General features: G+C 41.1%; 1 protein-coding gene across 3 annotated transcripts in view; it reads left to right on the forward strand.

The window, feature by feature from the left end:
• Window positions 1-25,158, forward strand: part of SORCS3 (sortilin related VPS10 domain containing receptor 3) — a 569,814-nt gene that overhangs the window by 342,705 nt on the left and 201,951 nt on the right. For all 3 annotated transcript variants that reach the window (XM_032423232.1, XM_032423230.1, XM_032423233.1), the window contains exon 5: window positions 21,388-21,461. In XM_032423232.1, the coding sequence (XP_032279123.1) occupies window positions 21,388-21,461 (74 nt within the window). The remainder of the gene's footprint in view (window positions 1-21,387; window positions 21,462-25,158) is intronic.

The following is a 25,158-nucleotide window of genomic DNA, read 5'->3' on the forward strand; positions in this document are numbered from 1 at the left end:
TGGATTTAAGTCACAAAGTTGAGACCCTGCACCAAACCCCCTCCAAAAGAGAAAAACACAAACAAACAAACAAACAAACAAACAAAACCAGGCACCTGATCTTTACCATCACCTTCATCCTCCTTATGCTGTTCTGTCACTGTGCCATTGTTTATGTATAACTTTTTGCCCTTCCTGAAGGGCTATGAGCTCACACATCACCCAGTCAGAAAGGATTTCCTTATCTGAGTTCCTATGACAGCTGTGATCCGTACCTCCCCCAGCTCCAGCACTTGATGTCTAACACTGTAGTAATTACTGCAAGCATCACACTTCTCCAGGTCATATGCTGCTAATGTGCATGGTGCGTATCCAAGATATCCTCATGCCCAAAGTGCATTGCACAAAGCCTTGTCATTACTACATTATCAGATAGCATCCACTGGCTGGTACTTGATCCATCAGCATGTACATACACTAAAATGGAATTAACCAATTAGTTGAATGAATATCTCTTCTGTGCTGTTTTACAGAGTTCAAACACTTTTTTTTTCTACCTGAACTCTGGCATATTTTCATTTTAATAATGAATAATTCTAATAACTAGTAATTATAATAGTGTTCCCTGACACAGGATAATTTGGGTTGGTTCACTTGACATACTTATAAATATCCACCAGAGAGTATAAAATGAATCTCTGTGGTTTTACCCTTAGAAGTATTACGAAGTACCAAGCTTTTGTTTGACTGTTTTTTCATGATGTCCCCAATCTGCTTCAGAGATTACGATTAAGAGAGGAGAACCTTGGGAGATGTTTTATAAGTAACTAGTTTCAGGCCTGGGTTTAAAAGTCACCAGTTCTAGCAAACAAACAATCAGTGAAAAACAAAAAGCAATTCTTCCACAAAAAGACCTGGAAGAAACTTAAAATGTATGTTGCTAAGTGAAAGAGGCCAATTTGTAAAAGCTACATTATATATGTTTCCAAGTATATGGCATTCTGGAAAGGCAAAACTCTGGTGATAGTAAAAAGGTCAGTGGTTGCCAGGAGCTGGGGGAAAAGGAGGGATGGGTAGTTGGGGCACAGAGGATGCTTTTGGGGTAGTGAAACTATTGAATATTATACCACAATTGTGGATACATGTCATTATATATCATATAAATGTCAGACATTAGTCATTTGTCAAAACCCATAGAATGTACACAAAGAGTGAATCCTAATGTAAACCATGGAGTTTGTTAATAATAATGTATCAATATTGGCTCATGAATTGTAACATATGTACCACACTAATGCAAGACCTTAATACCAGGGGGAGGTGACAGGATATATGGCAACTCTCTATCTGTACTTTCATTTTTCTGTAAACCACTAACTACTCTTCTCATAATAAAGTGTATTAAAATTTTTTTCATTTAAGTAATTAACACAGTAAAATACAGCCCAGTTGTCAAGAGATGACTTCTTGGATATTTTACCCAGAAAACCATCTTGGACATTTTGGGAGGTTGGTGAAAGGCCATGGCCAGTAGGACTATGGTTAAGTGGTTTGAAAGTACACTGGGCAAGCCAGAAATGACGGTTTATTCCTTTGCTCACTTTTACCAAACAAGGAGCTTTTAAAACAATAATTTCTAAGGTGCCATCAAGATTACTAAGTCTATAATAAAGAGACTTTAGAAGAGATAGGATAAAAAAAAAAAAAAGATTGGAACGTCTGTAGAAGATTGTCCAAGAACGACCTGGTTTTTAACCTGCTTCCCCTTGTACCCACCAACGATGCGTGTGAGGTTACCCCAGGCTCACTCCTGATCAGAGGGTCAGAATCAGAAACACAATTTTGGAGTTCCCACCCGTCTCAAATCAACAGAATAAAAGTGAAACCAAGGCCAGTAGATAAATGGGTCTATTTGTTTTCATTTCAGTTACTGGTTTCGTGTTTTTACTATGAATAAACAAGGGCTGGCAATGGAAGCACATATGCAGATTTAATGTTTAATCTCCCAATTCCTGTCTGCTGACTGCTCCTGAAATTGCTTGGCCCACAACAGTGGCTGCCTCTCAGCTCCCAGCCTTAGAAGAAAGTGAGCAGAGAGTTCCCGGTGTTGGTTGGAGAGGAAAGTTGCAGTGGGGAGGCCACTTTTCGGAGTTAGGAGAACAGCTCCCGGTCTTGCCTTCTTTGGCACTGATGGATTAAGTCATTGTTTTTGGTACAGCAGCTTTTTATTTATTTTTTTTGTGTGCCTGGGGCTGTCGGCAGAAAGCTGTTTGAGTCGGAGGCTGTGTACCGTGCCATCATGGCAATTCTGTATTTTCAGCATTTTGTCAATGCAAGGAGTAAGAGAAATTGTAATTGAGGCCGCCTTTCTATAAATCATGCCACAGAGAGTGAGCACATCCAAGTGATGAGTCCAATAGGAACTTTTGTCCCTTGCCTGGGGACAGTGGTGGGGGGTGTTGGAAAATCAGTCTGGGGCACCTCAGTAGTTGCTGAGCAATGCAGCGAGGAAGAAGTGGAAAATAAATTCTACATTTCCTGGCAAATTATGAGCTGTGCACGGGGATAGGCTGGGGGGAGACAAATAGCAAGAAATTATCAACTCCTTGAATTCAGTTGAAAATGGGAGGGCCAGCTCACATGAGGAGCAGTGCCAGTGCACCACCCCGGGCAGGCAAGGGGCTGGGAGGCTCCATTTCGAGGAGAAGACAGCATTTCCTTTCCCAGCCTAAGTACTTTCATCTTTGTAATTTGACTCTGGCATGGCAACACTGTCAGAACAGTAGTGTTCTTTGTACCATAATGTGAAAGTACAAATGGAAAGCAAAGTGGCAGAAGGGGCGTGTGTATCCGTGTGTAACTCACACTCCACAGGTGATATGCTGTAGCACAGACGAAGCGTGGGGAGAGAGCGCATTGAATAGACCCTGTGTAATTGTGTCAGTCATCTTCCTGGTCTTTCTCAAAGGGCTGTGCATACTTCTCTGTTCTTGTAACCATTAACGGAGCTGGGAGTGCCTTGGACTGTTGTCTTTCCCTGTTTTTGGAGTGTGGAATGCCAACATGGGAGGGTTGTAGGGCCACTTTATGATCAGACGAAGATACAAAGCCTGTCTATCAGGGTTACTGGCTTCAAAGGGGATGCTAGTTAGCATTGATCTCAACCCAGCCCTGGATTGCAAAATTTTCATGAAATAGGGATGCAGTTGGGGCAGGGGAAAAGGAGAGGAGATCAGATCTTGGCCCAACCCATGTCTTTCTTGTTATATGCCTGAAGGAATATGAGTTTTGCATTGTTTGCCTGGGGAGAGGGGGGCTTCAGTAACCCCAATACCCATACGTTTTCCCCCCAAACTGCCACTGGATTGGAGTTTCCACTCCAGGCATTTATCTAGAAAAGAGGCAGCCAAGGAATGTGTCTACATGTCTGTGTGTGCATGAGCTTCCTTCTTAAGAATTTAACAGGTGTTTTCTGGACCCGGAGCTTTCAAACAGAATGTGCAACAAAACGGGGCCTGTGTGCCTGGTAAGGAACAGCTCTTGTAGGGTCGGGAACCTCCGCTTGCTGATGGCAGTGCTTTCACAGTTCTCATATTTTCTTTCTCTATTTCCCTTTTGGATTTCTAGAGTAAGTTCTTTTTGAAAATGCTGGTCTTTAACAGCAATCCTGAGGGGACTAAGGGAAAGGATTGTTGTCTTTTTTTTTTTTCAGTTTTGTCTCTGTCGGTGCTGGGACCAGAGAGAAAGGCAGAAGCAAACTCAGAAAAAAGTATCCTGCCTTCAACAGGGATTTTCCCCAAGAGAGCTATTTCTCCCTGGCTCAAACCTTGGAGGAATTTGTGTTTCGGTTCCCTTGCTTAAAGGCTTTTTGTTTTGTTGGCGGCTCTCCCCAAGAATTACTCTTGGTTACATGTGAAAAGCAACAACCACATCTGGAGATATATCCAGCTGGTTGAAGGAAGGACTATGGAGATGCCGGTCCTCATGGCTGGTGGCTTTCGTCTGAGTGAGGAGCCATTTCTGTGGCACTTACTGTTGTGGCTCTTGGCCCGCCCAGCTGGGTTTCTCATACACTCTTCCCAGGTAATCGTCAGCTGAGCCCCCTGGGCTGAAAACTTCTAATGCTGTGTTTCCGTGACCAGCAAAATCAGCCTTCCTCAGGTCTTCCTTTGGAGAAATTGGAGTTCCTGCACATTAGGATTTGGGGATCTCTGTCCGGTGTTCTTTCTGTGCAGCGTTGGGCATTGCCTGACATGCTCTGGCTTCAAAACCTGTATTGAGGTGTGGCTTTTTCTTTCTTTTTTTTTTTTTTTAATAATCACCTGTTGACTTGTCTGTTTCCCGCATTAAACTTCAGGCTCCTCCCGGGTGGCTGTGTTTTGTTTCTGTCTAATCCTGAGCACTTAGCAGAACATGCACAATAGGTAGTTATAAATATTTGGTGAGTACCTATTACTTCTTTATAATTTTCTCCCTTTGTCTCTCACACACACACGACCTGAGGAATACGTGAATGCATGCAACTCCTGACACCCCCATAGCCTCATTTCCTTCTCAGATTTGAAGTGCAGGAAATAACACCGCTTGGCTTGCCCTCCAGGTCTTGGAGTTGTCTCTTTCTCTCAAACCCACCTCCAATACGGCAGCAAATCGACCTTCAAAATATATCCTGAGTATGATCAGTTGCCTCATCTTCCTCTACAACTCAGTGGACCTAGTGCCAAATCTCAGTTATCTGTGACTCTTCTTTTACTCTCAGACATCAGAGCCAAGCCATGACCAGACCTGCCTGGCATCGCCTCCACCTCCCCAGCAAGACCTCTAACATTCTTCCGAGCCTCCTCTCCTCCCTGGAGCACCTCAGCCACCCCTTTAGTCTCCCAGCTTTCCCATTGCCTCCCCAGTTCCTGCTCTCCGCTGAGCAGCTGGGGAGCTTGAAAACTTAGATCACAGCCGCCTTCCCCTCAAACACCTCTGGCAGTTTCCGTCATGCACGGAAGGACGCCCTGGGTCCTATCTTAGGCAGACGTGCCAGGGAACAGGATGCTGTCCCTGATTTTCTCTCTCACTTCATCTCCCCCTGCTTCTCCCTCATGGACACACTCCAGCTCCACTGGCCTGGCCGCTCCTCAGATACACCACCCATGCCACCACTTCACGGTCTTCATCCTTGCTCTTCTGCTGCCTTCGGCCACTCTCCGTCCGATGTTCACCTCACCTGCTCTGTCACTTCATTCAGCTTTCTGCTCAAATGTTCGCCCTTCAGAGAAGTCTTTTCTGACCACTTTAACAAAAATGGCACTACTTATCATGCTTTAGTTTTCTCCTTAGCTTTACCTCTGCGTGAAATTATACAGCGAACCCTCATGATGTGCCCATTCTGTATTTGTGAATTTACTTACTCGCTAAAATGTATTGTAATCCCCAAATCGACCCTCAGATTATTTTCGTGGTCATCTGTGGACATGAGCAGAGTGGCAGAAAAGGTGAGTTGCCCCACGTACATGTTCTCAGCTGAGGAGACCCTCTTCCCCCTTCTAGTTCTTACACTGCAAGCAGTTGTCCTTTCTGTAGTTTTCTTTTTGTGTGTCATGGTTTTGGTAATTTTTGTGCTCTCCTGCAGTGGTTCCACTATTTAAAATGACCCGCAAGTGTGCTGAGTGTCTGGCTGGTGTTTCTAAGCAGAAGGTGGCTATGATGTTCCTTCCGGTGATGGGATGGCTGTGAGTCTAATGTTAGTGGATTAACAATATGCATTTAATAATGTGTCTTTAAATAGAGACACACCTAAAACAAGGTTACATTTTGACTGATGTTAATGTGACCAGAGATTCCCCTAGGAGCAATGGTTTAATAGTTGCTACATCAGTGTTTGTGATGACATTTTTTTTTTTTTACAGCTATAAAAGTTTTTATTGAGTATTTACTATGTGCCAGATATTTTACTAAGCACTTACGTTCTCTAATTTAATCCCCAAAACAATTCTATGAGTTAACTATTATTATTTTACTATTTTATTTAAATTCAATTTAGAACATGACTACTATGGATAATGAGAAGTATATAATATTTAATTTATAAATTAAGAATATAATAATATATATAAATATATATATTTGCTTTTTATGTATATATAAATATCTGTCCCCCACTTCCATATAAACTCCATGAAGTCAGGGATTGGCAAACTGTGTTTTCCAGCATCTTGTTCTCTACTTTATGTTTAGCACATGGAACCACACGTGGTTTATGGATGGTGCTCACTAAATTACTGAGTTCATTAAATGGATGCAAAGAATTAGTGAAATATAGTCAGGAATGTCTCAAGAAAAACATTCGACAAAAGAATAGTTTCATTGTGCCAGACATTCTCATTTTATTAGGCATCGTGCTACCTCTGATCTTATCATAGCCCTATAAGGTAGGCATCTTAGACCCCCCTCCCTCCACCCCTTGAAGTGGCCTGCCCAAGCTCCCACTACAGTGTGGCTCAGAAGCTCTGTCTCCATGTTGTAAATCTTGGTTTGTATGGTTACTGAGCACATGGGCCAGAGAACCAGACAGCTTGGTCTGAATATAGCCTCCACACTTGCTCTGTTTTCAGGCAAGTGACTTAGTTTTGTCCAAATCTTTGTTTTCTGTTTTTTAAATGAAGATAACCAGAATTTTTCTACTGGGTAGTTGTAGGGATTAGGTAGGATGATGCACACCACTTAACCTAGAGCCTGATACATACTAAGTGCCTGTTAAAACTATTATAGACTTTGAGCTCCTGATGTTGGAAAAATAGGTCAAAGGGATGTGAAACCAAGATAGGAGGCACTCAAGATAAAACTCCTGTCAGGACCCCTTAACCAGTATTAAAGGTCAGTACCTAAGAGCAAGGTTGGCAAACTTTCTGTAAACGACTAAATAGTAAATATTTTAGGTTTTGCTGGCCATGTGATCTCTGTTGCAACAACTCAACTCTAAATAAATGAGTGTTCCAATCAACCTTTCTTTACAAAAACAGGTGGATCATAGTTTGCCAGTCTCTGCTTTAGGCCAATGGTACTTAACCTTGTCTGCACATTAGAATCACCTGGGGAGCTTTAAACAGACCTGTGCCCAGGTGGTATATTCCCAGAGATTCTGATTTTATTTTTCTGAGGTGGGGCATAGGCATCAGTATTGCTTAAAACTCCTGGGTGACTCCACTGCAGAGATGAGAACCACTGATTTGGATTGTTAAAGCCATGAACAGAAGATCCTCAAAGCAGTTGCTGTCTTCCTGCCCCTACCCTCTCACCCTCTTCACCCTGTTTTAGAACCCGGGGATCAGCACTGTTTGAGAGCTTTGGGCGAGGGGTGGCCAGGCTGTGGTAAGGTTTTGCATAGGCCATATCACTTTTGTATCTAGAGGGAAGTCTAATTATCTGTGTAATAAGTGCATGGTACTTTTAGGGAACACAGACCAGCTGTTACTGTGCATTTTAGCTGAAGCTATGCTTTTTGCTATTTAATTGTATTCCAGCATTGGCAGTTGGGCAGAATGGTATTTGAGTGGAAACACTGCCATTTCCTTTGTCAAGGCCATGGCTTCTGTAATGGAGCTAGGAGTGAGTTCCCAGGAGTCAAGAGATATCTGACTTAAGGTCAAGTCACTCTTCTCTAATAGGCCCCAGAGCAAGCTTATGCTATTTCTGTCTCTAAGGAGCTCTGAATTTTCAGCTGGACATTGTCTACCTGTGATGGGGTAGAGCTTGGCTGAAGACGGGGGTGAGCTTAGTTATAAATGTCTAAGCTTCCCTGAGAATTATCTGGAGCAGGGTTTCTTAATGTGTGGCTCCTTAGCATGTACATTAGAGTCATCTGTTACTTGTTGAAATGCAGATTTCAGGCTCCACTCTTGACCTCCTGATTCTAGAATTTCTGGAGGGGTGCTTGGATAATGAATTTTTAAACAAGATATCTGGGTGCCTTTGAAATTTGAGAGCCCTTCCTTCTACTTATGTAAGAGAGAGAAGCCCTTCCTCATACTTACATAAGAAGACTGAGCTTGGGGAATTTAAAACAGTCCAGTGAGGTCATTGATAGAGCTAAGACTTGAATCTTGCTCTGTGTATCAGCTAGCTAATGCTGTGTAACCAACTCTCCCTAGCTTTCAGGCTTAAAAACAGTAAACATTCATTATTGATCACAACTCTGTGGGTTAGTGAGTGGTTTTTATTGTCTCGGCTAGATCCATTCAAGTGTCTGTGGTCACCCATGGTTGAGTAGGCAACTATACTGATGTTGGCTCATTCTCTCTTAATGTTTAGAGGTCAGATGGCTGAGTGGTGATTTGAGATGGCCTCCAGTGGGATACCTAGATTCTCTTCTGTGTGGTCTTTCAACCCCCATCAGGCTAATGTCACTTGGGGAATGACACCACTCTGAAAGATTGGAAATATTCATGGCTTCTTAGAGACCACCCTCAAAACGGGGACACTGCCACTTCCAAGGCATTCTGATGCCAAGACAAGGAACAAGGACAGCCTTGATTCAAAGGGTAAGGAAATAAATTCTAGCTCTTGAGGGGAAGGGCTGAAAGTTGCTTTATAAAGACGGTAGATATAGGGAGGCTGAATGAATCCACCAAAGCCTGCCACACAGAGTCCTGGGCCCTTTTCACCACATTTGACTGGAAGCTTTTACAAATGTTTAGGGAACATGAGTAATAATATTCTGTTGGGTTCTATTCCTAGGATTACTGTTCTTGGATGAGGAATCAAAAATCCTATATCTTAAGGGACCTAAGAAGTCATTGGTTTAAACCCCATCTGGCACTTTAATTTCCTGATAGTATCACCTTAATCAAAGTGCTCATCCATCTTCTACTCAAACATATCCCGTAAGGCCCTGGAGAACTTGCTTTTCTACCCTCCAGCCAAAATTTACTTCCACTTAGATTTGAACTTTTGGTCCTACTTCTGCCCTCTGAAGCAGCACAGAAGAAAGTTCCATTGTCCTTCCATGGAAGAATATTTTTCCACTTTTGAAACAGTTATGAAACCTCTTTGCTCATTGGTCAATTTTCTGTGCCAACAATCCCAAGTTTCTACAACTTCTCCTAGGACATAGTTTGAGCTCCATCACACTTCAGGATGTTTCCTTGCAAACACTCACTCATTTCTCAATGACAGCCAGGTATTTTGAATAGAATGAATTTGAATAGAATAGAATTTTGAATAGAATAGAATGAATAGTGGTTTGGAGCCCCTGGGTGGCTCAGTTGGTTAAGCGTCCGACTCTTGGTTTTGGCTCAGGTTGTGATCTCAGAGTCGTGAGATTGAAACCCATGCCAGGTTCTGCCCTCAACAGGGAGTCTGCTTGAGATCTCTCTCCTTCTCCTCTCTGCCACCCCCTGCCCCGGTAAATAAATAAATAAAATCTTGAAAAAAAAGAATAAATAGTGGTTTTAGAATCAGATGTTCTAGAATTTGCTTTGAGATCTTGATCAAATTTATAATACACGTGAGGCCTCCGTGTTCTCCTCCCAGACGAGTGGACAGAAATAACCATCAAACTGTTTATTTTGTGTCATTTAAACTAGAAAGCATATACAAAAATGCCTGTTGGGGCAAATCCTCTAGAAATGTTAGTTTCTTTTTTCCCCCTTATTCTTCTGAAAGAATAGCCTTTGAAGTACACACTTTTTCCTTTAATATCTTGAGTTTGAATGAACTTTAAAAATTTCTGGCTATATATTAATACTAAAATCATGCGCATGTTGAAATGTCTACCTGGAGATATGTTTTAAATGGTGTTTCATATGTTAGGGAAAGTGAAGTGTTCATTTCTTCCAAACTGAAGGCAGGTATTACTGTTTTGATACTTTGAGAAGGTAATTTAAATTAAATAAATGACCAAAAACTAAGAGATTTAAGTTCTTCATGCCTCTTTTGGATTCAGGCTTTTAGGAAGGAAAAACAAATCTGAATTTGGAAAGGAGTTAAGGACAAATTGGATGCAGTGAAAAGGCCAGGAAAGTGGATTTAATAATAAGATGTGGTGTGAAACCAAAATCATTAAGGAAAGAGAAAACACAGGTAAGGGTGGAGGGATGTGAGTCCGAACCAAAAAGTCAGCTCACAGAGGAATATCAACATTTGTGTTCAAAGGGCACTGCTTAATATGAGATGTTTCTGAATCGTAATGTATAAAAATGAATAGAATCTGATTGCAAAGGAAAATGGTCAAGAGAATAGGCTTGTGGAGACAAAAGAATGGATTTGGGTAAATACTATGTAAATTATTTATAAGATTGTTTTATTTGACTGTTGGCTCAGAAAATACTCTTCAGTATAAAAGAGGATAAAGTGAATTGTGAGAATGACTTGTAAATAAAAATGCTAGATAGATTCAAGGTACGGTGTCATGCATGGCATACTCAAGTGAGCCATTGTTCCGATGAGGTAATATTAGTTTGTTTTTCTTTTAAAGTTATGCAGTTTATTTAAAAAAAATAGCACATGCAGTAAAAAGAGCATTGAGATGGGAGTCAGGACCCTGGGTTTGAATCCCAGCTCCACAGATGAGGAGGTATGGGATCACAGGCAGGACACCGAGGTTCTCTGAAATGTAGCTTCCCCGTGTGTAAAAACACTTGTCCAGATGATTCAGTCTCAGCTACAAAAGTTTACTATTTTCTGATTCTGTGTTGTTAAGCAGCCCAGAGCCAGTTTCTTTGAAGTGGGGGAGGGCAGATCAAGATTTCAGAGGGGATTCCTGTCATCCAGGAGCCTCTAATCAATGATCAGTTTGAAGAGATCACCTGAAGTTTTGATGCATAAGTGAATGCGTGACTAGATCACTGTTTGATGGAATTAAGTAAAAACAATTCTAGAACTTAAAAGAGAAACCTGTTATTAGAATCTGGTAGGACACTGGGTGTTAAATATGAAACAAGAGATACTGTTTATAGGGTATTCTTCCTTTCTCCCCAGAATCTTACAGTAATGAGTTGTATGAATTTGCTTTTAAAAGTAGTTTTTCAGTTTTCCTATTGTAATCTTGCCTCTTTTGGCCAACTATGACCACAGATGGCATCATGGAAGGGAGACAGTTTGAATTAATATGGAAAGAAGGGTAGACTTTAGACAAATTTGGGAAGGGAAGTGTGGGGCTTTTGGGTGGAAAGAATAGAACTTTAAAAGACTTGGAAAAGAATATTTATGTATTAATTCAGTGAATATTTATGTGAGCATCTATCCTCCTGTACTTGGCATGGTGTTAAACACTTCGAATTATTTTTTATTTATTTATTTATTTATTTAAAAGATTTTATTTATTTGACAGAGAGAGACACAGCGAGAGAGGGAACACAAGCAGGGGGAGTGGGAGAGGGAGAAGCAGGCTTCCCGCGGAGCAGGGAGCCCGATGTGGGGCTCGATCCCAGGACCCTGGGACCATGACCTGAGCCGAAGGCAGACGCTTAACGACTGAGCCACCCAGGCGCCCCAACACTTCGAATTATTAAGGTAGCAATCCCCACTACCTACAAAGGAAGACAGACATCAGTCATATAATTACATGGATATGTAATTCCATATATTTTTTAGTATTTTTAAAAATATTTTATTCATTATTTATTTGAGTTGGGGGAGGGCAGAGGGGGACAGAAAGGGACAAGCCGACTCTGCACTGAGCCCAGAGCCTGACATGGGGTTCAGTCTTATGACCCTGAGATCATGACCTGAGCCAAAACCAAGAGTCGGACGCTCAACTGACTGAGTGGCCCAGGCACCCCTGTAATTTCATATTTTGATGAGTGTTATGAAATAAGAGACTAGAGGGCCATGGGGGCAGGAGGGACATGGGCAGGAGGTAACCAAAGAGGGTTTCCTTTAGTAAGTGTTATTTCTGCTGATACCTGACATGTGAATAGCAGTTCAGTACATGAATGGAAAGAGGGAGAAATGCAGAGTGGGAAGAGAGCATTTTAGGTAGAAGGGGACAGCATGGGCAAAAGCCCTGAGACTGGAGAGCCCACAACATGTTTAAGAAGCTGAATGAAAACCAGTGTGTCTGGAACTTGGAAAATAAGGGGGAGAAGAGAATCCTGGAGAAATAGGCAGGGGGAATATGAGCATGGTGTCATTTCTTTGACAGAGTGTAGACATCAGTCCCATTATGAGCTAGTTTCTGCATGCCCAGTGAGGAAAACACTCTATACTGAGGGGTGGGGGGCCTCTGGGAGAATGGGGGTGAGCATGATCTGTGCTTTGTGTTCTCAAATGGACCTTTAAGTTGGTAGCACTTCCATCAGAGAGTAGGGTACTGCCTTGGGAAATATAGAAGGCCCTGGTTATTCAAATGTACACATGGCCTATGGCATTGGAGTCCTACTTAGGAGGATAAATCTGAAGAGTCATACATATGCACCAGACATTCTTGGCATCCCTTCTTCCCTTCTTCACATTTGGCTCAACAGTGCACCCCGGGGGTCAGTGGTAAAAGGGAGTAAGTATGATAGGTATAGAGTGTCTTTCTAGAGGGTCCACTTCACCTGAAGATTTGTGAAAAAATTTATCTTGTATTCTAAGCACAGATATATGGTAGCATAGACTACAAAACATCCATGGAAGTTCAAGGTAAGAGTTAAGAGAGTTGAAGATCTTTGTCCTTCTATCAGACTGCTTAAGGCCAAACCCCCAGATTCCTGGTGGGATGCTGTATTCTCTTTGGCTGTGGGAGATGTTTTGATGAACAACTTTGAGAAGCATGGAGTCTTAATTTGTATTTGATGCTGTTTTAGGATATCCTGTGCCTTTTTCAACACCTTCCTACAGTAGTGAATTTTATGAACTCGCTTTTAGAAGTAGTTCTTCATGTTCAGTGTTTAATCTTGCCTCTTTTAGGTTTTGAGGGAGGGTGTTTCCAAATTCGAGGAATGGGTGTGTATCTGCCGCCACTCCCCAATCTTACAGACCTCACTCTTGCTGCTCATCTTGAAGTCTTCATTTTACCTGCACCCCACACTCTGATGCACTTATTTCCTCCTCTTCCTCTTAAACCCTTTAGATGACCTTGTTTGGCTCCTTTTCCTTCTCTGTTCTTTCTCCTTTTTGATGTGGCACTTAGACCAATGTGCACTGATCCAGGGCCAAACAAATGATACTTTTGGAGGAGGATGAGATAACATTTCTGTTTTATTTCCAACATCTTTCCTAATGACCAGAATTTTTCACCTTTGTTAGCTGCAATGTTTGGGGGGAACTTATCATTCAGGCCAGCTCCTACTCATTCATTATGACTCAGCCCATGGCTCAGTGCCTGACTCAACAGCACTGACCACCCTTTCCGTGTGTTTCCCTCACTGTTGGCCACCTCTGTGGGCATGGGCCTCGTTGTGTTGTGTGGCACTTATCTGTTGACATGTCTGTCTTCCCACTGAAGTTCTGAGTTTCTGGAGATCAGGGAACCTGGTGTTATTCATCTTTGGGTCATCACACCTGGCACTGAGCCTAGCACATGCTAGGTGCTTAAGGAATACTAAATAAGTTGAGTAAAGTGATGTGAGTTAATAGACTACAGGGAGTATTTACAATTCTTTACTTTGGGACATCCAATGTCAAAAAATAGAGACACATAGCATAAGGGGATGTATCTTATGATCCAGATGCTTAGAAATGGAATGGAGGAGACTTTAAGGGAGGGTTTCCAGATAAAATACAGGTCACATGGATAAAACACAGCTAACTTCGAATTTCAGGTAAATAACAATGTTTTAAAAAACACAAGCAGATCCCTATTGTTACATGGGACATACTTACACAAAAAATTATTTGTTTTTCATCTGAACTCAAATTACCTGGGCATTCTATATTTTATTTGCTAAATCTGGTAACCCTATTTCAATGTCAAATAGTCACACTCTCTCCTTCAGACATTCGTACGTCTACTATGCTAAGATTCATGTCACAAATGGGTGGTCCTCAGGCAAGCCCTGGCCAGCTGGATCAAGACATCTTATTTACCCTGCAGTACATTTTAAATTTAAAATTTTTTTTTTGCCAAAACTGAAAAATGCAGAGATTTCTCAGAGAAATCTCAACTTTCAGTCCCCTTGAAAAATATCAAAGCCTGATCACACTAGATTAGCTCTCTTTGTCCAGCTAAGGAACAGTTAAGCCCGTTTTTAGATGGAGCATGAGCTTTCTGGATTCCCTGTTTCTCCCCAGTGTTGTGGGGAAATGTCATCTGCCAGATAGTTTATCACACTTGCACCTGTTTTCCTTAGAGTTGAGAGGAAAGCAACATGTTTTTTGAGCTTGTGTCTCTATCAAAAGCAGGAAAACAAAAGATAACCCTAAAGTGGCAAGCGTTTCAATAAAAATGGGGAAAATCATCTTTTTGAGTAAGTAAAGAAAGTTTCTTCATGTGTGAAGTGCTAGCAAAATGATCATGTGTCTAAAGAATACAAACAATGGTACCATTTTCTTGCACCTCCCTCGCACGTTCACACTACAGACTTGAGGGCATTTGAGTTCCTGATCTCCATTGGAAAGTAAGATCCCTGTGGGCAGAGACTTTTGTCTGGTTCATTGATGTATCCTAAACGTGTAGCACAGTGCTTGGTTGTTAATAGACATTTGATCAATATGTGTTAAAGGAATGACTGATGTAAGCCATTTGAGAGAAAAAAAAACCTCTATGGTTAGAAATCTTCAAGAAGAGAAGAAAAATGTTGCCTTCTACAAAAGAATGGCATACTAGGTGAATGCCTATTTAAAAAATAAATATATTTATGGCAGAGATGCCTTATATCTATCAAGGGCAAAGGAAAAAGGCTGCTGAGGACAGAAGCTCTTATCTGTACCCAGAGCTTCGAGGGACATTGGATGGGGTTGTCCCCACCAGTTATCAAGGGAGGGGTGTTTTGGAGAACATCTGAGGAAGGAACCAGAGGCACATGTTGGAAAGGACTCTTTGCTACTGTGTGACCCTGGTTTCTCTCCTGCCTACCATAAATACTACCACAATCCAGGGGATTCTCCCTTCAGTCCTTCATAGCCCAGCCAAGCCCTACCATCCCTCTGTGGCTACCAAGGAAATAAGTGCAGACACCTTATTTTTATCAGAAACCAGCCTCATTTTATTTGAAAGTCTAAGACCATCATGACCATGATTCAGCAGAATACTACCAAAATTCCATAGGCTTTGAGAAAAAAACAATCAGGACAGCTGTACACTAAGTTTGAATTGGCTACAGAGGAGAGCTTTTATATAAATGTGTTCCAAACCATTCTTCCCTCTTTATGGACGATATGCTGGCTCTAGGGAATCTGGCTGAATCACCAAAAGCTCCCATAAAATGCATAGTTTGTTGCCTATTCTGAGTATGTCTGGTTACTGCCATATGGTCATTATTAATTCATATTTATTCTTAGAAAATACTATCCTTAGGGGTGTGGTGAAAATGTGTAGGAGAGAAAAATATAGGCAAATGAGATTTTGCTTTTAATCACAGATTCAACAATCTGGTCATACACCAGACTTCTGGTCTTACAACTAAATGTCAGGAATAGAAATAAAAAACAAAAAAACAAAACAAAACAAAAACCCCACAAAAAAAACCCAGAGAAATGTAGCAAGATCTGTCATTATTACTCTCTCTCTCTTTTTTTTAAGATTTTATTTATTTATTTGACAGAGAGAGACACAGAGAGAGAGGGAACACAAGCAGGGGGAGTGGGAGAGGGAGAAGCAGGCTTCCCATGGAGCAGGGAGCCCAACCGTGGGGCTCGATCTCAGGACCCTGGGATCATGACCTGAGCCGAAGGCAGACGCTTAACGACTGAGCCACCCAGGCGTCCCTGTCATTATTATTCTTTGTGGTAGGTGTAAGATGTCTGTACAGTTGACCTTTGAGCAACACAAGAGTTAGGGACACTGACCCCCTGTGCAGTTGAAAATCCATGTATAACTTTTGACTCCTTAAAAGCTTAACTACTATTAGCCTATTGTAGACTGGAAACCTTACTGATGACATAAACAGTAAATGAACACATACTTTGTATGTGACATCTATTAGATACTGTATTCTTACAATAAAGCAATCTAGAGAAAAGAAAATGTTATTAAGAATACCATAAGGAAGAGAAAATACGCTGACAGCACTGGACTGCATTTATCGAAAAAATAATTTGTGTATAAGTGAATGCACACAGTCCAAACCCATGTTGTTCAAGGGTCAATTATATTAGTTTCACATGGGCCGCTGTAACAGAGTACCTCGATTTAGGTGACTTAGAACAATAGAAATTCATTGTCCTACAATTCTGGAGGCTAGAGGTCCAAAATCAAGGTGTTGGCAGGGCCACATTCCCTTTAGAATTTAAAGGGGAGCCCTTCTTCGCATCTTCCTTGCTTCTGGTGATTTGTCATTAGTCTTTGACATCCCTTGGCTTGTGGATACCTCACTTCAATCCTCTGTCTTCATATGGCCTTCTCTCTATGTGTCTTCATATTGTCTTCCCTCTGTTCCTGTCTGTGTGTCCAAATTTATCCTTATGAGGGTATCAGTCATATTGGGTTAGGGCCCACCCTGGCCCCATTTTAATGTGGTTACATCTGCAAAGACCTTATTTCAAAATAAGGTCACATTCTGAGATGCTAGAGGCTAGGACGTCAACATATCTTTTTGGGGGAACACAGTTCAAGCAATAACCTCCTAATGCAATTATATCATTCTTTGGACTTAAGCTTTCCAGATACAACTTGTTGTTCCTCTTGTGGAATATTACATTGATTAAATTGCCTCTAGTTCTTCAGCTATCAGATGCTTTTCCCTGGCAGGCTGATGTAATTAGGGAACTAATAACTGGATCAATAAGGAAAAGAGCATTTTCTTTCATATTTTCCATCTGTTCCAATGATTCATTTAGGGCTTTCTGTGTGTGTGTGTGTGTGTGTGTGTGTGTGTGTGTGTGTGTGTTGCCACTGAATATGTGGTTGTTATGATATATGAGACCATGACACATAAGGGAAGAAGGGAAGGGAGAGGATCTGGACTGTTCTCTGCTAAAGGTTCAGGAATGTCATCCTTGCAGCGGGGGGCATCAGGAGGCAGGATGTGGAGAACAGTCTCATATATGTAACTCTGTATAAACAAGAAATTTTTTTTTTAAGGTTTTATTTATTTGAGCAAGAGTGAGTGAGAGAGCGAGGGGAGAGGGACAAGCAGACTTTGTGCTGAGCACAGAGCCTGACACAGGGCTTGATCCCACATCCCTGAGATCATGACCCAAGCCGAAATCAAGAGTCAGAGGATTAAAACCAACTGAGCCACCCAAGCACCCCTAAACAAGAAATGTTTCTAAAGATGTTTATTGTTCAGAAAATCTATTTTAGTGTTGCATGAAGCACGTTGGGTTGAAGCCATGCAGGGCTATTTAAACAGCATGTGAGCTAATATGTTGCTTGTCCTAGGAAGGATTCACCACTATCCATGATGATCTCTGTGTAATACCATTTTGTGGAAAATCCCATATTGCTTTGTCTGATTCCAGGTCCCTCATGGAAAAAATTGGAATTTTAATTTTTGGCCTTTTAAAAGGTAGTTTTAAAGGTAAATATAATGTATACATTATGATTAGAAATTATTATTATAAAAAAAGTAGAATAAAACAGTGGCTTATATTACTATTGAAATATTATCCATTGTAAAGAAATCTGAAAATGATAGAAAGCTTTAAAAAATATGTTACCCATAGTCCCACAATTCAGAAATAACCACTGCTAATATTTTGGCCTATCTCCTTCTGATGTGTTTCAAGTTTTGCAATACTTAAATAAAATTAGTGTCAATGTATGCATGTTTTGCAATATATTTTAAAATAAATAATATATCATAAGCATTTTCATATCATTAAATGATCTTATAACACTTACTATTGAATGGTTGCCTAAATTTCTTTATTTCTCTTTGAGTATTAGAGCTTTTTTAATTACTAAAGTAATGCATGGTCCTAATAATTTTAAAGACCCAAATAACCAAAAGAAAAAATACCGATGGCCTTCAGTCTTACCCTTGCGGAGATAACTAGTAATAATATTATGACATATATTGCATGGCAGTGTAATTGTCTGAATTTCTGTCTTCCACCGTTCATGGCGTTTTTAACCTTTGTAATTCCAGCCCTTAGTTCAGTGCTTAAAGTGTAGTGGTTTCTTGATACACTTCTAGTCAATGAATGAACGAAGGAATAAATGGATGAACACGTAGGTGAATGGAGAGGCTGCAAGGATCCAGCTTGCAGTAGAATAAAATTCATTCCAGACTCAGCAACTTATGTGGTTGGAGAGACAAGGTAGCTAACCAAAAGCTCTTAATGAATAGGAGCCTGCTCTTTCTGTTCATCTGAATCAGCCTCTAGGCAGAGAATTCAATTTAATTTTTCTCCCATCAGTCAAGCGGAAGAGCTGAAAAAGCAAAACCAGAGACAAGGGAGGCAGGAGGTGGAACAGGCTTGGATGAGGAGATCAGCAGCTGATCTCTTGTTCTTTCTCTGTTAGGAAGAGCATGAGACGAGAGGAGTCATGCTTCTCCCAAGAGTGAGTCCTAGCAGGAGCTGTGGTGGAGGCATTCTGCTGCTACCGGATCCTCAATGATGGAAGGACTGATAATTTCTCTGGAGGATTGAGACTCCAGCTGTGTCAGTGTGACCCTCATGGTTCTTCCTGGCTTGTCTCTAGAGTTTGCAGCAGAGAAAGACATAATCATGCTGGGTTTTATTTGAAGGGATTTGGAGCTCTGCTTCTATGATTGGAATCTGGGCTGACAGAGAGTCTGATATCTTTGGGTTATAGAAGGCTCCAACCGAAGTCTCTTCTGTGTTTAATTGGGAAATGTGTCTTAAGTCTGAGCATCTGTCTCTCAGACACCTGCCATGGGAAGGAGAGTGACCCATTTCTTAAAACTCTGCATGGAAATCTCAGTCCTTGCAAAAAAATATAAGGGTATATTCTTTCCAATGCAATGGTCTGGTCCTTACCAACTCTCTCCTTCCTCCCAACACCCTCCCCAATATAAATATACATACAGATAAATATAGGATCAGCCACAAATAGTTGGGTGTATAGAAAGAGAGACAGACAGGAAAATGGGCAGACAGACAACCTCCACCTCCTTTGAGCCAGTGACAGTCATCACATCTCTGCTTCCTCTTAAAAGCTTCCCCATAAGCCAAGTTCAAGATCTTAACCGTATTGACACATTTGTTTTTATTGTTTTCTTCACCCTATAAAATCTCTACCCACCTTCTCTCCTGTCTATACCACCTATCTCCAAAGGCCTAGCTCAAGCTATGTTACTCTAGGAAGGCTCATTGTTCCATTTCCATTCCTGTTAATCTTGCCCATTTCTCAACTTCTAGAGCTCTAACCTCTGGCCCATTTTCCCCTTTGGTGTGGTGTATGTATATTTGAGAGTCATCTGTTTATAAGTTGAGAGATGGGCAATATGAAATGGGCTAAATGGGCTAAAACTTCTTTAAGCCCCCCAAGGCTTACCTGAGATTACCAGGAGTTCATTCAAAAATTATTTCTGTATGAGTTGCAAGATTATGGACTCAGAACATTACAGATGGCAGCGTTACCTGGGTGTGGTATGCCAGACAGCACTCCCTAGGGGAACAGTACTGGGGATGTGACAATGGGAAGATACTTCATCTGACCCCATTTCTATAAACTTAAGGCCCATCTACTTTTGCCTTTCCCAATTTCCCCACCTGTGAAAGTGTGAAGAACATAAATAATAGAATTTTCATTATAAACTAGGCACCATGATTCCATGGAAGAAGATGGGAGCCAGGCATCAGAAAACATAAATCCTAGTTCTTTTGACCAAAACTTAACTTCCCCAAGACTGAGTTCATTAACTATGAAACAGGAGGTTTGTGTGCTCACCTGTATATGTATTCTGTAACCACTGATACACAGAGGTGAATTGGGCATGATTCCTGCCTCTCTTATGACTCATAGCCTAATGGCAGGAGGGACATGCCAACCAGTATTGCCTTGGTGTGAACAGCTTCTTAGAGGCAGACAGTAAAAATAGTGATGGTACCTGAAGGGAGTGGTTGACTCTCCCTGGCAGATCAGGAAATGCTTGAGAGCAAGGATTCAAGTAGTCATAACTGCCTTGCCTTTCAGTGTCCTTGTAAGGCTCAAATATATGTGAAAGAGCACTTTAGTCCACCTATTATTATTATTATTATTATTATTTCCATTATTTCCATTATCAGTCAGAGCTATTATACTTCCAGGCATACAATTAAAAATAAACTCCATACTCTTGGCTAGTCTGTGATAGGAATGTTGGCCTTTCTCTTATGTGTTACAAAGGGGTCAGATTCTACATCCATAAAGTAAGTGAATGTGGAATCTGACTTTATTAGCCATGCTGGGGGTTCTTCTTTATTTTTCCAAAGTCTTGAGGCTCTTCTAGAATTTTTTTCTCATTCCATGAGTTACTATCCATTCTTACGTGCGCATTTTAATTATTGATTTATTCAACAGATATTTGGTGAACTCTTTATATATATTGAAGGAATATAAACACAACTAAATAATACAGATGAATCTGAAAGACATAACCACATATTACCTCATGATAAGTGCTCAGTGGAAACCAAAGATGAGTGCAGTGAATTGAGAAGGGAGAAAGATGAGTGGCTTGAAGTGGTTGGAAAAGGTTGCGTGGAGGGAGCCACCCATGCTTGTGTAATGCTTACTTAGGAGTAAGCATGGCCTTATCTCTGTGAAGACCTAGGACTATAAACAAGCATGGTATCCTTATTGGCAGTGAAGAGTCCATTTCATTTAGATTATGTATAGGAGCAGTGAGCGATAAAACTTGAACAGCGCAATATTTTATACATAATATTGGCTCAGATACCAGCTGATGAGTATTTTTACATGTGTTTTATTTCCCTGAGAATACAGAATCTACCTCTTCTTTATCTTCATGTCCACCAGAGTGCCTTACATGTAGGAGCTATTCAGTAAATAAATTTTAAATAAATTTTGCTGAATTGTTTTGAATGGAGCTAAAGATATCAAGGAATTTGAAGAAAAATGAGCATTTTATGAAAGGCTTTACCCCTGAAGGAGAGAATGATGGATGGCATCAGAAAGGATTTACCCTCAGCTCAAAGTCATCGGTCGATTGGATATATGTTGCGCACCTACTTGACGCGGAAGCCACCATGATAAGCATGACATGGGCATATTCATAGCTTCTATCTAGATAAAATGGATGGCAACTCAGGTCGGCACTCTGGTACACTAGAATGTCCTTATCCAGGGGGATGCCACGTGTATTTCTGTTGACCAGTGAGTGTCCTTGATGCTTATGCTTTCCTCACTTCATTGTTTTGCAGCTCTATAGCTCCATGGACTTTGGAAGACGGTGGCAACTCATGCATGAACGCATCACACCCAACAGGTTTTACTGGTAAGCCCGAACCGCAGACCCATTACCCTCTTGGATACAGAATTATCAGAGAGCATAGCACTCAGGATAATACTGGAGACACCTTCAGCACTTGAAGACACATGTGTTCTAGCCCTTTGCTACTCGGTGTGGTTCACAGACTGGCAGCATCAGCATCACCTGGGAACTTGTTAGAAATACAGAGTCTCAGGCAAGACTTCCTGAGTAGGAGTCTGCACGTAACACAGTCCCTAGTGATTCAGGTGTACGTTAAAGTTTGAGAAGCACTGGGCTAGGGTGCTCCATGAGAAGGTCATGACCAGGTGCTCTTAGCTGGGTGCCAATCTCCCTTTGTTTGGGAAAAGTATATATTTTGTGTACCTATTCTAAAAGCAGTGTTTGCTAAAGTGTACTCTGAAGAAAACTAGTTCCACAAAATGCTTCTCCTTTCCTAAGTGTTTCTATGGTCAAGCAATTTTAAGTAATGATTATTTAACTCTGCCTTACTGAAGATGCAGGGTTCATGTTAGGATAATTAAGACTCTGGAGAAACCCAGAGACTGAAGAGGCCTCCTAAACTTATTTCGCTGAAGAATCCTTTTCCCATGTCACACATGATAAATCCTTCAGAACAGCTTCTGTGGAGCACATTCTGAAAAGCCTTTTTTAAGAGTGAGTATATGTTCCAAGTGGAAAATTAGCCCTCCCCCTATCAGAAAGTGTTTGTATTAATTGGTGTTCCTTTATACGTGCGTGCTATTTTTACCTTGGTTGTAGCAAGCTAAACGTGGTTTGGTATAATTTTATATTTTATTCTTCCCTGCTGCAGTGTGAAAAGGCTTCTTACTTGTGTCTTGCTTTCATTTCGGCAGAGGTATAGCCAAAGGAATAGAGATTAAGAAGCATGCACCCAAGTGTTTAATATGCTTAATTAGATGCTTAATTAAAACAAAACCAAAATTAATCTTTGAAAGTAGTCCCTATTTTCTCTCTTTTTAAGCACCTTAGTTCAATGCCCTTAAAAAGTCACAAGATGGCCATTTTTGTCTTATATAAGGTGGAGGTGATGTATGTGTGTGTGTGTGTGTGTGTAGTGTGGATGGTGATGAGTACTTTGTACATACATATATATATAGTCACACCAACATCTTTGGAAGCAATGGCTCCACCCAGTCCCCTGTGTATGCACAAAATTATGACCAAAATTCAGAAAGATAACTGCAGAAGCATTCCGTGAGTACACGGTGTGTACCAACCTACTGATCGCACATGGTGAGTGGGGGGTAGTGCTCTTGACTCAACACCTGGACTATCCCCACTTATTTTGCCCTTTTCAGACCAACTATTATTGGGTCTGTACTGTTATTACACTTATTATTGGATCTGTATTTAGAACTATTAAGATTTTTTAATAGACTAAGGCAGAAAAAGGAAGTATTTGTTTCTCTGATATTCTAGCTATGTGACTAGAGCCTTTTGCTCAGCCAAGAGGGACCAGTTTCTTGGTGTGCCATCACTCACAGGTCCTTCAAAAAGAAAAAAAAAAAAGCCCTCTGCTATTTCTGGAACAAACTCTTGAGATGGTGAGGCTGTTGGCTGACTAGGAAGCCAAGTTGATGGAAAAGGAAAGTACAATAGACTGGATAAGCCTTGTCATCGTTTCTGAGGGAAATTAAAGTAAGTGGACGAGGGGCAGCATTTTCCTATGTTTGGCAAAGAGCAAGAAGAGAAGGTTCCAGCTGCAGTCTGCCCTCCCTCTTCCTTTGTGTAGTGGAAAGAATAAATCCCCAGGTCCTGATAACTGTGTTTCATCTCTCCTGCACTCTGTGATTCTTTCATATACGCCCCCATGGGGAAATATAAAAGTTAGTGCCCGTGCTGGCTCGCCAAGTGGTAGCTGGCAATCCCATCTTCGTAATTATCACTTCTTTGTTTCTGATGTATAATTGCCATGATTATTCTTCTAGGTGTCATAGGAGTTGCAGTGGAAGAGCTCACTTTACACAGACATTTTCTTCCCCCAGTGACAAAATCCATGTCTGTCTAAAGCTCTAAACCATTTGTGTTGAAGAGACATGACCTGTATGGGTTGGGAGTAGAAACATTCACTCGGAACCTCCTTGAGAAAAGACAAAGTGTGCCTCTGTGTGGTGTAGAGCCCTGCTCTGGCTGACACGAGGGCTCTTCAAGCTGTGGTTCCCTCATCTGTATAATGGGAACAAGATTCTTCTTGTCAATTTCATAAGGTTCTATAAAGGACCAGATATGATCCGTTGGACATTTGTCACTTTCATCTCTTCAATTTCATATCAGATTTATCATTTGTATGTTGTAAGTCATTAAGAATTATGCTTTTTAGCATTTCCAAAGACCATGACACCTAAGTGATTCATCATTTTTCTGGGACACAAATTTGTATCCCATGCATGATGAGATTTGTATACCTGTGGACATCTGATAACAATTGATTGGATCTGATTTACTCGGGAAGATCCACTTCTCAGCCTAACCTCTACTGCCCTCTACTCTTTATTGAGTCGTAATTCTTGTGCAGTGGTACAGCCAAAACAAATCAACAACAGAAAGCCCTAAAACTACTTCTCTGGGAGAGATGGTACAGTGGAGTGTTAGGGACAGTGGGGACACACTGGAGGGAGTGTAGGCATGCTAAAAACAAGACATTGAGATGAAGGATGATGTTAATACTTTTACCTTGTACGTAGACAGAGAGTGTACGTGCAGTTCACGAGTAATATCGCCCAGATATTGTTATCTATAATTTGGAGATTTGCAGTTGTCTAGGGATAGATCCTTCATGAATGTAAATTTTCTTCTTCATTCTGCCTTCAGTTGATGGAAAATAGCACCTGGAGGGGATTTGTGGGAAAAACACTGTGATCCAGGAGTGATCTTTGCCAAGGGTGCAGGAGGAAGAACCGACCACACATGCCTCATATTTGCTGTAATGGCCATGAACGTGTATTGGGAATAGCCAGGGGCTGCCTTTATTTTCCATTTCCTCCTTAGTGCCCCACAGTGCCTTTGAGTTAGGCAGGGCATGGGACATAATATTTATTAGCAGCAATTATAAAAGCTTCATCTGGAGGTAAAATTTTCTTTGTGAATTCCAGATGCTCTAACCCCATCAAGAGAGGTCACCTAGGAATCTTACATTATAGAGTGATTCAGCTATCCAGTGCATGCCCAAAGAATAGTATTGACTGACCTGAAAACTCCTTCTTTATACGTGACCCTTTCACTCATTTGATACCTGGTTAACAGGCAGATTACCAGGCCTGTCTTATGTTTCCATTTATCACCCCAGCTGCTTTAGCAATTATAATTCGCAAGCGGAGCACAAAAGTGGAATGTATGTCTTAACATAATCTCTTTCTTGTCTGCTTGGGCAAAGCTATCATGGGGAAAAAGTATGGGTTTTCTTTTGTTTTGTTTTTGTTTTTGTTTTTTAATATCCTACTGAGCTGCAAATGAATAGTATTTCCACTCTTCCAGTGGGAGATATTTAAGAGGCAGGCGCATTCTGCAGTGGGAAGATTGTTTTCTTTGCACATCCAGTGTGAATACTTGCGGCTCACAGCTTTGTCTTTATGGCCTCTCACCCTCCCTAGGTGTTGCCTTCTTCTGGTATAACTTGGTTGGCCTCTACGTGCCTCTGCTCTGATGAAATTTGCTTGTATAGCCTTGAGAAAGAGAGAAA

The sequence above is a fragment of the Phoca vitulina genome, unplaced genomic scaffold, assembly GCF_004348235.1.
Source record: "Phoca vitulina isolate PV1807 unplaced genomic scaffold, GSC_HSeal_1.0 scaffold28, whole genome shotgun sequence".
Lineage (NCBI taxonomy): Eukaryota > Metazoa > Chordata > Mammalia > Carnivora > Phocidae > Phoca > Phoca vitulina.